Source organism: Lasiodiplodia theobromae (genome assembly GCF_012971845.1).
Source record: "Lasiodiplodia theobromae strain AM2As chromosome Unknown scaffold_15, whole genome shotgun sequence".
Taxonomy (NCBI): domain Eukaryota; kingdom Fungi; phylum Ascomycota; class Dothideomycetes; order Botryosphaeriales; family Botryosphaeriaceae; genus Lasiodiplodia; species Lasiodiplodia theobromae.
This window is the reverse complement of record NW_023336355.1, coordinates 748,844-764,558: the sequence shown is the minus strand read 5'-3', so window position 1 is coordinate 764,558 and position 15,715 is coordinate 748,844. Positions and strand designations below refer to the sequence as shown.

General features: G+C 56.6%; 1 protein-coding gene across 1 annotated transcript; it reads left to right on the top strand.

Annotated features, from left to right (window-relative positions):
* Nucleotides 1-10,651: 10,651 nt before the first annotated feature.
* Nucleotides 10,652-13,246, top strand: LTHEOB_5576 (PAK-box/P21-Rho-binding protein; the record flags this gene model as incomplete). The annotated part of the gene is made up of 2 exons (XM_035514736.1): nt 10,652-11,165; nt 11,220-13,246. 2 exons carry the CDS (start codon nt 10,652-10,654, stop codon nt 13,244-13,246), a joined length of 2,541 nt encoding a protein of 846 aa, XP_035373866.1.
* Between the last annotated feature and the right edge of the window lie 2,469 nt (nt 13,247-15,715).

The window sequence follows — 15,715 nt, the reverse complement described above, 5'->3', positions numbered from 1 at the left end:
TTTTTTTGGGTTTTCCTTTACCTCTCACCATCCGGAGCAGCCGACTCGATTGGCATCGGCGTCTTCGCGATTGGGCCATCGGGATCGTACGTAGCCGGACATCGGCATCGGTGGAGCGGAGGGAAAGGGCAACGGAAAACAGCACGGGGAGATTCCAGTGTTGGGAGTTGCCGGCGATGGTGGGGCCTTTGCCGGGTGCGTGAGTGAGCCGACGCCGAGGGATCGGCTCGAGCATGGGGTTCTTCGGGCCTGGTCGATGGGTTCGGCCGGTAGAGAGGGGCGGTGCTGAGAAGGCGTTTGCCGGGGGGCAAGGTGAGTGGTGAGTGGTGAGGTTTTTCGTCAATAATGCATGCTTCCGGTTTGGGAGGTGACCACGAGACTGAAGTGCGCCGCAGCGAGAAGGCGACAAGGGCGAAGCAGCAGACTCTTTCATTTGACATCTCGGCATACTCTAGCAACTTACGTATTTAAATTGCGAAAATATTTAGAACATGTCATTCTGTGTGCAAAGGTGTCTCAAACAATACACTCTGTGCCCACACAGCAGGAAATTTGGAGAGTCTTCTTCGGACACTTCGACGTCTCCTTTCAGGCATGATGCGTGACGAAAACAAAAGGTACTAGTAGGTTAATATTCTGCTGGGCCACGTCATAACATGGATATGCTGTTTTTCAGTATCATTAAACATTGAAGAACCATTGTAGTCTCCTAGTAAGCAAGAGTGAAACAATATGCGTTATTATCCACGGCATGACTGAGAACATCCTCCACAAAAGACAAGTCTTCGTGATAGTGAAGTCGACCAGCAGACAGTACCTCTAATCCTTCGTATGGATTCTTCGCTTTTGTTGCTATGGAGTGTGATCGGACGCCCACAAACGAGCTTTTATATGAACTTGCATAGGTGTAAAAGCGCAGGTGTGTGCTGAATGACGCGGAAATATTGATTCGCGTGGCTAGTAAACTCCACATCTGGGTTGCGGATCCGCCTGTTCCGTGTATTTTGGCGGTTAAGATTAGTGCTGAAGTGGTACACTTTAACTCCGTATGGTGTGAGTTTCTAATTATATTTCCTGACCACAACTACATGTCTCGCAGAGCTTGTTGATAGTCCAAGATGAATATTTCGCGCATGATACTTTAAAATGGTTGAATCTAGATCCCGGACAGCGGAGACATAAAATTATGATTTGCAGAACATTCGAGTTAAACTTCATGCAAGGTAGTTAGACACAGCCATGAATGCAAATAGAAGCAGTACTCGGTGATTCAATACGCGGCCGCAGCAAATAGAACCTCAATACAGTCTATGCAAAGGGTACAATGGACAAGCTGCCAACCTTTTTTCCATGTATGTGTGAAGAACATGGATAGCAGTACCACGGCGCAGCCGTTCCTGCAGATAAAAAGACTCAATGCATTGCCCACTTTTAATTTAAGACACGGCAGAAATGTGGAAATATGAAGAACTAAGGCCGGGAATAACAGGATCATCTACATGTAAATGCATGTGTGGTAGACAACCATCAAGCTACCCTTTAGCTTCACGCGGAAAGGCGGGGCGGCACGCATATTAGCGCTCCATCCCCCACAGAAGTACGTACGTAAACATCCGCTTGGTGTACCACGATATACGCCACCATGAGGCTTTTAACTGCAGTGGAGTTCCGCTCAGCGTTGCAAAGGAAGCGGGTCGAGAGAGGCTTTTGTTTTAGCTGATTCACAGTCGGCACTCGTTCCATGGTTGTCCTAGACCAAGGCAGAAAGCTTTTCCAACGGCAATGAAAGGTTCAATTCAATGAAGCGGGAATTGTAAAATTAGTGGTAGAGCAGTAGGCGTAGGCTACTTCAAATAAAAACTCAGACGCCACAAAAAGCAAAGTCTCAACCCTCGGCTCAAAGAAGAGCCGCTGGCTCCCAAAAGAACATAGAATGAGTAAACAGTTTGCAAGTATACGCCAGGTATGTATTCTACGTCATCAAGCGGGGCGAGCTAGTAAATTTCAGCCGCTTTGCCCAGCGCGTACAGCGGCCCTGATGCAATGACGTCCTATCACGTACATGCGCGCAGCACTCCGGTAGCCGAACGGGCCAGAACAATTTCTTTATTTTTTCCTTCCAAACAAAAAAGAAGAAGCAGCGGATCTACGTAAAGCTGGTGGCCTTCTTCCATTAGCGCGGCACAAGAAACAGATCCTCCGTCACATCATACTGCAGCTCCGTCCCGGGACCGCTTAGCATGAACGACCATCGCCGATGCCTCGGAACCGAGCAGGGAAAAAAAGCAAAGATCAAGGTCACCACACCACCCACAAAACATCAGAAGATAGTAATCGGCGCGGCATTGTGTCCGAAGGAGTGGTTAGGTGATTGTCACGCTGATGAGACCGCCTCACTCAGCCATGTAGCAGCGTCCATCTGACTACCATTCCTGTCTCTTGTTTCTCCGAACTGGCAACGTGACCTTTGCCCTGACTCTGATTCCTTCGCGCGCGCCTCCTCCCGTCCGAACGACAGATCTCAGCCTCGTCCGCCCTGTCGGAAATATGGCCGCGCCATGTCTGAAAGGTAAAACGCCAAAGAACATGCGATCGTCATTAGGTTGTGGTGTAAACCGGGTTTCGTCAGCAACAACGGAGAAAACCAACAACCACGCAGCACGATGGCCAGAACAAACGAACGACGAAGCTAAGTGCGGTCAAAGCTTCCTCACGATCCTATGGTGGGGACCCACGGCCTGGAGCAAGAAAAGAAGCAGCGAGAGGAAAGCAGGCAGAACCCTGTCATCGCGACCCTCAATTCATCCCACAAGCCGGGACAACGGCACGAACCAACGCAACTCACGGCGCATCGGCCGAAGAACCCAAACAATCCGGAAGCTAGGATGGCAGCCCAAAAGGATTGCAACTCAATCGCCTGCGCGATATAGTTCGCGTGCGTGCGTTGCGTGCGTGAGTAGCAAGTGCGTGTGCGTGCGTTGCGTTTCCAACCTTCTTTCCTCTAAACTCTGTGACAGATGACTAGCGACAACGCCATACGGACGGACGGTGTTTGTGCCGTAGTCCCGTTGTGGTCTAGGCACAGGAAACCCTCGGATAATCCCTTAAACGAACGAGGTCCTGTGGTAGCGCCGTTCGGAGCAACCCTCCCGAAGGAAAGCGAGGTCGACTAAAGAATGCTTAGCTTCAGGCCAACGCTGAGAGGACAAGGAAGTGGCCTCGAGCAAGAAGAAAAAAACATCAAGACCCCAGGCCGTGCGCAGACCCCGCCGCGGTGCGTTCGTAAGAGCTGAATGAGGATGGACAGCCATGGAGCAGCACGCGTATGCAAACCAAGCCGGACTGCGTTAGCGATTGGGTTATGGCTTTTCTGCGAGTAGACGACGACGACGGTGTGGCGAGGCGAGTTCAGCCCAGGAGCCGAAGCGTCTCTTTAGCGCAGACGCCGCGTGTTGAATGGTGCAGCGCTTCTTTGTGAGCAAGTTCAGGGAAAAACATGGAGCTATGCACGTATTCGGGAGCGGCCGCCGTGGCTTGCTGTCCATCCCACGTTTCGCGCACGCGGAGGTCGTGGTCTGCCATCCAACCAAAAAATTCATTGCCCCCTTCCCCCTCTTTATAGTTGAAACCGGGGAAGGGGATGCGACGGCAAGGGTTTCAAGAAATAGAGAGAAGAAGGAGAAGAAAAGAAGCTTAAAAGAAAATATTAAAATGAAACGTAGACGCCCGTGGAGCCTTAAAACCAGGTGGGTATGCTGTCGGAGCCACATCCACGAACGAACGGGTGATCTGAGCTGATAGCTTGCCGCGTTTCGTACCGATGTTTGGAGATGTTGAAGCATGACCATGGGGAGAGAACAGAGCCATGGTGAAAACGATGTCTCGTCCAGCGCGAGACCAAACAACGCCCCTACCCCCCACACGGAGGCGACGTGGCGTGGATTCAAAGGGCGGGCGTTTTCGATATACTTGGCAGCTCTTTTTGTTGTGTGGTGTTTGGCGTTGTTGTGGCGCGGCGGATCTCGGTGATCAAACACGCGCCTCAAAAGCAAGCGCAAGCGCCTGATCCTCTCCTTTTCTTTACCCCTCTTCCTTCACGGAGAAGCGCCGAGCTGCCGCCCCCTCGATTCCTTCAAGCCATCAAGCCACGGATCTACGGCGCATATCGGACGTGGTGCGGCTGCTAGATGCCGAAGCGCCTCCTCCAACGCTGTAGGATCGAGGGAGCGGCAAACGACGAAAAAAAATAAAAACAAAAAAGGGTCTTCGGCTCACAAGGTCCGGTCACACCAGACTTTGACGCGACGCCGCTTGTGCGCCGCCGTTAAGAGGCCGTAGTGTACCATGTTTCCAACTGAGCCACGCGGTCGCGCTGGAAATTGGGTCGTTGGGTTGAAAAATTATCGCGCGGACGGACAATAATACGACGAGTACGACTGGGCGCGAACAAGATGAATAGTTCCTTGGGCGCGGGCAATGATGAGGCTCCCACACTCGCGCCGCTTGTCAGCCGGTCATGTAAGTATGGAGCGCTGGCCATCTCACCCAATTTCGCTGAGTTTCGTGCTGTTGTTGTCTTCTTTCATCATGGGGATGGCCTTGTCAGTACTGAAAAATGGCTCCGTCCGGTCAGAAGGATGGCTTGTGTCTCTCTTTACTAACAGAGTCGCTGCGACGGAGGTAATGTGGAGAAGCAATACTCGTCGAAGCGAAAGCAAACTAGCCCGGAGCTCTCAAGAGCGGCACTGAGCGTCGCGGGAGCCAACAAGGGGTGTGTGCGAGCGTGTTGACAGCGGTTGCCTGCCCACAGTAAGCGAAGTGCCTCCCTCTGCTCTCTCCACCATCGCGCGTGAGAGCACGTAGTGAACAGCAGAAAGCGAACGATCTGCCAATGAGATGACTTTCCGGACATGGTTCAGAGGACGGGCGTTCGCTTGTGATAATGTCCGGCATGGCCTGCTCCCTCGAACACACCGAGACAGGCCCGGAAGAGGGACGAATATCTTCTAACGGCGGGAGGAAAGCTGACGCGAACTGTGCTTAAAGCTGCAGCATTATGACCCTTCCGACCGCTGTCGGCTTTTGTCAAGCTCATGCAACGATGCTTAGCGGCCGGCCAGTCCTTTCGTCAGGCCTGCTTCGGGGTCGGATAATACCCGAGAAGACCAACAGCCGAGCGAGCCGAGCCCTGCAAGTAAGCTATAACACCCCATTAGCATAGCAGGTGCTTCATGCAGGAAAAACGACCGCAACCACATCGTTGCCCTCCTCGTGCAAGACCGAACTGCAGCTCGCCGACAGCCGCCCAATCAGCGGTGCACGACTCACGCCGCCCTCGAAAATCCTCTTGCCCCAAAGAGTAGCACCGAAGCTCCGCGTTGCCGAAAAAGGGTGAACTAGCGCGTTTACAGCAATCACCAACGCCTGCACACGGCGCAGCTGGCCTCGTTTGTGAGCCACTGCATCTTTTTGCTTTCTGACCGGTCGTGTGATGATCGCCCTTTTCCTATAGAAATGCGTGCGCCGATGCTATCGCATACGCAGCCGTGCCGACGGCCGGGCGTAGCTTCATCGCTCTCCTCCGCCAGCCGTGCTTTGATACTGTGATGGGGTCGGAGTGGAGTCCTCACACATGCACCCACGTGCGATGGTCGGGTCTATCGTTTCACAGTGCCAAAAGGACCTGTGGTCAAACCTCCTAAATGTCGTGCTCGGGCCGCCAGCTGCACGTGCCGTGTATCGGGACGTATGGCAACGGGGCCGTTGCGGTTCCTCTATCTGCCTTAGCACGTGAGAGCGCTACCATACGTCGAGCCAGCAGGCGCCGTTGCTCCGAGAGGCGCTTGGACGCTGCGAGGGGGATCGGTGGATAAGGGAGAGGGTGGTCTCGACCCTGCGCGCTGGTTGGTGCTGATGAAATTCGTCAATAATGACGCAGCGGATATCGATGCTGAAGCGACGCAGTACGTACAATCATTAACCGCCAGAAATGTATAGCCCCGCGGGGAAATCCAAGAGCAGAGTCAAGTCCATACGAGGAATCGCCGCTTCATCGGGCGATCGTCAGCGCGATAGCTATGAGTTTACCAGTAGGGGAACATCAAGGGCATCCTCATCCGCATGAGCGAGGTTTATGATCAAATGAATGCCCCTCTGCCGCCAAACCCGCGCTGCGAGCAAAGCTGTATCCCTCAGGCAGCAACGGCTTGACCCGTCGCATGAAATTCAGGTGAACCCTCTGGTTTCATGGTTAGATCTCTTCCAGACCTGCAACCGCCCGCACTCATCGCCCAGAGTCTGGAGCGGTGCATGAAGCCGGCTATGCTCGAGAAGCTGCGGGCGGTCCGAAGCCGTTCCCCGGGCCCGGGCAAGGTCCAGGCAAGGCCTCCACACCTCTTGCTGCATTACTCCACCGGCACCATTGGCTCTGGTCTCCGGATCAGCGCGGCCGAGCGGCCTATTCTTGGCGTGGGTGGTCCATCCGGCGGGCTGGATATCGACATGCCCTCTTCATTGGAACAGCCCGCAGAGTGGTATCGCACCGGGGGGGAGCGGCCGCCGCAGTAACTACTCCTCACAGCGGAGGAGCGCGCAGGAACTGCCGAAGTGAGGCGGCAGCGGCGGGCGGGCGAGGCTAACCGTAGCGCCGGATAGAAGCGATCTGAGCAGGTCCGTGGCAGCGGTAATGAGCGAATCGCGCGGCGCCGTTTGAGGCCATGTGAAGGGGAAAGGTGGTGGGCAGATCGTTGCCTGCGTAATGGGTGAAGGCTGGAGTCGGGCGAGCCTGGTGTGAGAGCGCGGGAGGAAGCTAGCGCAGTGCCAGGCGGCGCGCCTGAGCCTAAACGTCAGTTTCGGGGCGTACGGGATGTGATGCGCAGCTAGCCCCAAGATGCGCAAAATGTCCGACCTGGCCGTCTCGCCGCCCTGGATCCCAGGGTCGCAGCCAATGCCGAAGCAGAAGGTGCGCCGCGGTCCAATTGCCAGGGAATATGCAAAAGGCTGAGATCTTCAGGGATTGCGCGCGGCCAGAAGGGGCGCAAGCGAGAAGCGCGAGATTGCGAATCAGATACGGCGCTCTACGCGCGATCCTGTTCGCTGGCAAGCGCCTGGACCAACACCATCGAGATTTGCTGTGGGATAGTTGTGTCCATGGTGGGCGGTAGAGATCGCCGCCGCCGACTCGACTGAGCTCGGCGTCCACTGTGCCGCCATGACGGAACCCCAATCTGGCCGGGACTACACCCCACGAAAGATAGGTGTGCGGCGTAGAGCAAGCCCGCTGGCTCGTGTAAATTCATCGCGTAAACGGGGTAAAATGAGCACACGACGCCGGAAGGATGCGCCTTGCTGGGAACAGCAACGGCGCTGGCGAATAGAGACGCCTCCATGGATCCAAAACCGTTGCCGCGCGTTGTGCACGAGTCGACTTCCGGGCCTTTCCTCTTCTGACCACCATAGCCTGGTGGATACGGAATGAAAGATGAGGCATAAGAGGGCCCAGTGTGGGCTGGGCGGCGTAACGAATGAGGCTTCGAGTATAAAATGCAAAAGTATGACTATACGAAAGTGCACCTACGTTGAAGACGACGCCCCCTTCTTTATCAAGATGAATGCTGACGTGTTAGTGTTAGTCTTGTCAAGTAGAAGCAGAGTGGCTTCAGCTGAGAAATAAGGCAGATGCTTGCAAGTGTCAGCAGAAGCTTTGCAGAGCTAAAAAGCGTAGACGGTGTCTCTTGCTCACGGCAAGGATAAAGCATGCTTTTCGAATAGCCGTGCGGCAGGCGAGGCGACGCTGTGCAAATCAGGGTCATCCGATGGCGACATTCGTCACTCTTAACTTTGGTAGAGACGAGGAAGAGAAAAAAAAAAGGTTCAGCAAGCAGCGTTCCTGCGTCGGCTGCGAGCAGTCAGCAATTTGCGCGTCGAGCTCCACGCATCCCCACAGTTACAGTTGGCATTGGCCCGCCAAAGATCTTTGTCATTGAGGGGAAGCAGAGCCGCTACCCGGGCGAGTCTCGACACTCCGGACCCTCCGGCCTTTGCGCTCAGAGCAACCGTGGTTTTGAATGTGGGCCCTCTTTCGGGTTTGCGGCCGCATTGCTCGTATTGTAAGCGGAACAGAACGCTTGCGCAGCCCTCATCAAAGGAAGAACGCCACTGGCTGAGCATCACCCGCACTTCATCTGCTTCTCAACGGACGATGCTCGGCAGTTCGCCAATACGAGCAAGATTGACATCGATGTTCCGGGTACCTGGACTACCCGGGACTGGGCAACGGGGAGGCCAGGATGACAACGATCATTACCGTGTTGTTGGTGATATGTGGTATTATTTTCGTCCACTTTTTCTGGGTCATCCGATGCCGCCTCGTCCATTTTTCTTTTTGAAATTTGAAGACTCGGGATGACGTAGACCGAAAAAAGCAAGCCCGTCCAAAGAGCCGATAGAATTCGGAGCCGACGATAAGATCTTGGTACGTAAGCTGTCGGCGGGCGGCGTGGAGAGATGGCAAGAGTCAGTGGCACAAGAAGTTTCTGGCAAAGCGATCTCGGGGTGGGCTGGGCGGGTTACGGGGTGGAGAGGCCGGTGAGAGATCATCCCAGGTCCCAGCGCAAATCTGCGTGGCCGGTGGAGAGCATGTCGCCCGCTGGCCAGGAACAGCCAAAGACGTCTCTTTGTGCAGCTGCGCAATGTGCAGAGCCGTGGCCGGGCGCGGAACGCAGTGGTTGTCGGGCGCCAGTGATGTCAAACCTATTTTGAGCGCTGCAGGCATGCTGCAGGTACAGCCAGGAGATGCGGATGCGCGGGAACTGGAGCGCACGGCCCTCCGGAATCGAGTCGTTTTCTGCGTATGTAACTGCATGCCCGGCGGCCGCTCGAGAAGAGCTCACTGCCGGCCGGCAGGCAAATCTGGCGCGCACGCGCGCGTGCAACGCAGCGGGTCGGGGGCTCGGGAGAGACGTTGAAGAAGAGATGGGAGCAGAAATCGGCGATTGGCTGGATTCGAGAAATTCGGCGGGCGAGAAAAGCAACGGTTGGCCAGGAAAGGTGAAACGCCATCTGAAGCAACGAAGCTGCGGAGAAAAAATGACCCCTCCAGCGGCATCTTGCCCCGACGACGATCGGTGGCTGGAGCTCGCCGTCGGCGCGCCTGAAACGATAGTCTAGAGCAGCGTTCGCAATGCTCCAAGCAACGGTGGTTCGTCAGCGACTCGCAGCGCGCGGAAACAAGTCCCAAGAGAGTCGGGTTGCACAGCATGCAGACCGCCTTCGCCCGTCGCGTGGCTTTATTTGGTCGGCAGTGCGTCGGTTGCATCACTGCACGCCGGCATTGATGCTGCTGCAACGTCAGCAATAGCGGCACCGCAACCCTCCGCTAGTGCAGTCGCGTGAGAGCGCGTTGTGTTGAGAGGGAGGCGAGGGAGGCGCTCGAGGGCGGCGGTGGTGGCCTCATGGCGGCTGTGTTTCGACGCAGGACCAATGTTTGCTGAAACGCGCAAACACTCCGGCGGCCGCTTTGGTGGCCGGCGAGCAGCGCAGCTCTCGTGCCCGCCGGGATCGACGGCCTCCATGAGGCTCCCCCGCCCAGCGCGCAGCGGGCCTCGGCCGCGTCGACTGTTTCGAGTGCCTCCGAGCTCGACGTCGTGGGCCGCGGCAGACACGAGCAGCACCAGCGGCAGCGCCTGGCGGACAGGCCCCGGCGCGCCCTCTCCGCCGAGCTGCGTCCTGCGCCGCCAGGGGTGCGGGTCCCTGATTCGCCCGCCCGCTCTCGAGGTGAGGTTTGAGGTTGAGCGCGCGCGTCCCGCATAAACGTGAGCGCGAGGTGGGCGGGTATGCGCGCCGCAAGGCGGTGGGCAGCGCGAGCGGCGAGCAGGCGTGAGGACTCGGGCGGCGTGCGCTGCAGGCACTGGGCTGAAGGGCTCATGCGCGTACCCTTGCCCACAAATTGCGGAACCACAACGGCGGATGTGCCTGTTGCCCCTTGGCTGTCTGCACGGGCTGTCAGACGATGCCCCCCGGCTTGCGCCCGAATCGTGGGCTGCAGGCCGGCTGGTCCCTGTCGCGCGTGTGCTTGCGGCCCTGCGCTGCGCTTTCTCCACTGCGCGCTCGCCCACAGCTCCGTGCCTCAGAGCGCAGTGTCACAGATCTGCAGTGCCACGAGAATCGCCGCTTGCCGTATACATTGCGCCTGTCCTGCCCCTTCCGGCCCCGTGCTCTCCAAGCCCTCTCTCGCCCATGCTGAGGATTGCTGCATATCAGCCACTCTTGTTCCCCTCCATGCTCTCTAGTTCCTGCATTCCCTCCGCCCCAACTCCCGCGTCTGACGTAAGTGGTGGGCCGCCGCGAGGTACGACTCTTTCTCTGCTATTATTGCACCTGTACATACTAGCAATCTGCCGCCTCCTGAACCATTGCTGCTATCTTTGTCGCCTGAGATTGCCGACTGCTTGCTCTGAGCTTCGTCCAACTAATTTCCCTCTAGCTGCCCTTAGCTTGCCATCCGCCGGCCACCGCGTCAACCCTCCGCCAATTTGATCTCCCGCTCCACTAGCTCGCAAATCCCACCGTCGCCTATTTGTTTCTGCCAACGGCCCTGCTGTGCGAGTGGACACAGTAGCTGCCGGTCAGCACCATTATCCATTCTTCCTCCATGGCCATGGACCTTTTCAAACGCAACAACGGTGGGCTCCCCAGATCTCGCCAAGGCTCTATCGACGCCTCCATTTCCGATCCCGACTCGCGGCCGCCCTCGCAGCCGCAGGCCTTCCATCCGGACCTGCCCTCTCCGCCTGAACGTCACTTGCGAGACCAGAGCGGTGCACGCAGGAGTTCCGTCTTCACCCTCCGCTCCCGGAGCAACACTGGAAGCTCCATGACAAAACCCGCCAATCTCGACTCGCAGGACCGCGCCGCTAAGAGGTCGTCACGGGAAATGCCTGCCACTCACCACCAAAGCTCGGCCAGCATATCTGAGCCTCCGTCTCTGAAGCAAAAGTCTTCTTCTTCCTCCATGTTCGCCTCGAGGGGAAGGAAGCTGCGCCGCCAAAGCAGCAAGCTCACTTCCGCCACCGGTGTCGACGACGTTGAAGAGGTGGCCAGCGCACGTAGAGGTTCGGTCTTTGGCAAGGAACGCAAGCGGAGCACCTACGAGACGGTCGAGCAGTGTAAGTCCCCTCACGTCACACAAGCTGCGCCTGTGCTGATCACTGCTGCCCCAGACAACCTCAGGATGCGCCACATCTCCCAGCCTTTCGACTTCCAACACCTAACCCACACCAACTCCCAGCATCTCCAGCAGGCGCTCGAGAGCAGCCAGAATGAGCTTGTTGCCGAGTTTTGGGCTCACCGCGCTTCGCAGATGCCCAACAAGGAGCTGCGCGGAATCAAGGTCGAAGACCTGAGCTCCCCCAACCCCGAGGACGCTCCCAATCAACCTGGCAGCGACACTTCGTCCCTCTCTCGCTCCTCGATCATCAGTCCGAAGACTCGTGACGTCCCCATCCCGCGATCCCCTTCGCCTAAATCGGATGCACAGGCTGTTCGTCATACGCGATCTGCCGGCAGCTTCTCCCAGCCCATCCCTCCTATTTCGCCTAAGTCGCCCAGGACCAAGGACTCCCACGTGCCCATGGTTGCTCCTAGGATATCTTCCCGCTTGGCATCAGCACGGGGTGAAGATACCCCTATTGCGCAAGCGCTATCTAGCAACCGCCGCCAATCTGGTATTTGGAACCAAGCATTCCATCGCCCATCCGTCTCGAACGAATTCGTCAACGATCTCCCCTTCGTCGCACACGCAGTCACCACTCCCGACGACTCTGCCATCCCTGCCATGTCTCCATCCTGGAACGCTGAGCTGGAGCACATCGCAGAAGAGGAGGAAGGCAGCTATTTTGGTCGCATGTCGTACGACCAGAGTATGCTCTTCTCTCCTTCGCCCGAAATGTCGCCGACGCAGAAGCCCGAGGCCCAGTCGGATCTCCCTCTGCGTGCGGACAACATGGGTCCCCATGAGCACTTGAAGTCCTTTGCGAACCACCGCCCCACGAGGCCGCGTCCCCTCTCGCAGATGTCGGATACACTTGGAGCCCCCTTCTGTCCGCCTAACTCCGGGAAAAAGACCCCCGGTGCGCTTGGCGCGCTTCAGCGGTCCGCTACGATGAGGAGACGCTCGACCTTCTTCAAGAGCTTGGAGGAGACGAACACTTGGGAAGATGATATCGACTACTGCTACGACATTGGCGCTGATGCCGATTGCGACTTTGAGTGGGACCGTGTCTCCAGCGAGAACGGAGGTGGCTACACTCCCAGCGAAATTCCTTTTGCATTCCGCACGCCAACTGTCTTGGAAGAGGAGGATGAGGATGAGCGGAGCGGTGTCTGCGGCACGGAGGAGAAGCTCCAGGAAGGCTTCATTCCCAACTCGATTCTTCCGTCGCTCACGGCTCCTAGCAAGAGTTCTCTTCCTGATTTGGACTACCGCTCCGGGGTTTCCACCTCCACGAACAGCCTTCTGACCCCTGTGGACACCTATGCTGCCAACAGCCTCAAGGACCGTAGCAATGTCGCATACCCGAACCCAGATCATGATGCCTATACCCCATCTTTGCTGGTCCCACAGGACTTCAAGGATCAGGTTGCTAAGGAGGACATGTACGAGGATATGCTCAACGACTACGAGTCCGACAGGCACTACCCTCTGGTGCACGCTCGCTCCGACAACACGCTTAGCATTGCCGAATCGAGCCGCAGCGGCCCTTCGCGCTACAGCATGGGCAGCTCCTACGAGAGCAGCCTCCGCTCCGCGTCCATCTCGCTCGCCAGCCCAGCACGTCGCTCGCGCAGCTCCACCGGTTCTGTGCCCGACCTTGTTCACAGCCGCCGCGCCGCCAGACGGACTATGGAGAGCATCAATCGTCTCTCGAAGGAGATGACATTCGCAGATGATGAGGAGGACTACTATGACGGTGCGTCGACGCAGCAGCAGCAGACGTTCTTCGCCGACGACCAGGATGGTTCGGACGACGATACCGAGGATGACAAGAAATATGCGTCCCGTCCCACCACTTCCTCCTACCATGACCGCTCCGCTTCCGAAGGTGCGGCGAAGCTCTTGGCCAAGGCCGGAGTGAAGGCGCAGCACATTCGCACAGCCAGCACCGAATACACTGCTCAGCGTAGGCCCAGCAAGCCTCACACTCTCAGCTTGTTTCCTCAGCCGCCCAAGACTCCCAAGAACCTTTAGATCTTGCTGTGAGTTCTTGCCACTTGCAGATGTAGATGGTCATCTTGCGTTTGGAGCATTTGTCTTCACCCGAACTGTATAAACACTGCTTTCCGCGCCGTTTCTTTTCACTGTTTCGACTGTCTACATGGTGTGCTGTTTTTCTGAAGCCACCGCTGCAAATTTTTTCCTTTTTCGTTGCGTTTCTTCTTGCTCCTACAATTCTGAGCATTTGATGATGCTATGTATTATCTATGACCGGTTGGTCTCCACGTGGTTGTGGAGTAGGGAAGGTTGGTTCAAAGGGGGCGGTACCGGTCATATCACAAAAAGCAGGTGTGCTTTTTCTTCGGAGTTTCTTTGCGTTCAGGAGAGGAGTTTCTTTTGGTCAGGAGCTATAGGATGTTCTTGGCGTGTGGGTGGTTTTCTGCTGTTTCCTTTGCCTGAACTCCCCGCGTCCCTGGTTACCACAAAAAAAGACGGGACTGGCGTTGCTTTCCTCGAAATCGCAATTTCCTTTTTTGTTATCTTTCCTACTGTCTCCATCTCTCTCCCGAGTCTGTCTCCTTTCCCTGTCTGAAAGGCCCAGGGCTTTGCTGTTTCATACGCAAAGCTGGGCTTTGCTCGGCGGGATTGCCTGCATTCTCGTACCACATTAGAGTGGACGTGGGCTACTCGTCGTTTCATCGTTTATTGTCTATTTGAGCAAGGTGTTGGATCGATGGTATAATATCGTTTGGTGTATTGGCGCAGCGCTCAATCGGCGCGCGCATAGTAGTAGTGTCGTTGTCGCAAAGCAAGCAAAAGTAAAGAACCGGAATCAATTCGCAAGCAGCGTCCCGTCGGCTACTCGGGGACCTGCTTGTTTCCACAAACCCTATGTCTCGGCCCCCACAAACGGTGAAGGTGATTGCATTTACCGCAAATAGCAGGTAACCAACACGCACCCTTGAAAATGCTCATAAGGCATCACGCATGGAATAACCGGGCATGGACGGATTTTGCCGGAGGTTTTGCTGCAGCCTTCGCAACATGGCGGTCAGGCACATGTCGAGCTGAGCTGAGCAGCATTCCAAGAGGCTAGGTAAAATGCGTGGGCGTTCCGAGCTGCCGGTACGAAACCACATCACTATCCCCACACGGCTGCATGCTTGGTTAACGGACGTAACGGTACACACACATGCGGGCGCAATGCCATGCCCTTTCACTCTCCCTGGCATTCCCGGCGCCTAGGTACTGATTGATCAAAATTTCCTCCCGCCAGCCGGGATAGCACCCTTGCAAACGGAGCGCCGGAGGTTGTATATTGCTTTTTCTCCCATCTGGATCTTGGTCCCACCGACGATGAGGGCTGGAGATTTTTCTCTCATCTTGTTTTCTGGGGATCCACTTCATGCGCTGTTTTTTTTTCCTATTTTTTCCTTTTTTGTACCCGCCGGATTGGCGGCTGGTCGGGTGTTACCAATCGCTTTCCTTGCTTTTTTTACTTTTTTTCCCCTCGATCTTCGCGCATCCGTCGTTTCGGAGCCTTGTGATTGATGACTCTCTTCTGCCTCTCTTCACCGCTGACATGACAGAGCCAATAACTCGCCCCAGTTGTTCCCCCCAGACTGCGCGCATAACTAGCGGTACGATACATAACTGTGGTACATCCTTCTCGCCTATGTACGCACGCATGCATGCACGCATGCAATACACAATAACCGCCGCGCGCACGCACACACACAACAACCAAAGAGCAAAGAAAACTGGGAAGGAGGAGGAGGAGAAGAGAACAACACGTGCTCGACCTGCCCTTCTCGGCCATATCTTCAAATCATTTCACACAGATGCGGTGGCTTATCTCCGACAACCCACCACCCCCTCCGTCCCCTGCACCTTCTGCAGCAACCGGCCGGCCGGGGAGGGGGGCCCATTGGAAAATCCTCCGGCGCGCGGAAGAAAGGAACGCACATATATGCAAAATGCAGTGACGAAGCGAGACAGCTTTCATAGATCCCGATTTTCCCGCGCGTCGTGCCGCCGGCGCCGCCCCGCGCGCCACACGCGTGCGCCGACGCAACGCTGCCAAGTGGTATTTGACTTCTTACGCGCTGCCGCCGTGACCGGTGGGCGGCGGATGGACGGGGCGGCGGTGACGGTGACGGCGGCGGCGCCTGCCGTGCGTTCCATCCCGCCGCCGCCGCCCGCCCGCCCGCGGCGCAGGTACCGCTTGGCTGCTGTTGCTGCATGTGCAATCACGATTTGCTCGTGATCGAGGTGGGGGAAAAGCGCGGGCTCATGCATTTGCGGTGTGTGTGTGTGTGTGGATAGGTTGGGAGGGGGCATTTTGGGGGCGGAAAGTTTATATAGGTGGGTAAAGTGCTTAGGGGGGGCCTAGAACTTCTATGCCTCTATCGAGGCATTGCATGGGGGCCGGCGGCGTGGGTTGGGTGGGCGCCGATACGCGAGGTTTCGGGGGGGAGGGTAGGGCGGGCGGGCAAGGCAGGC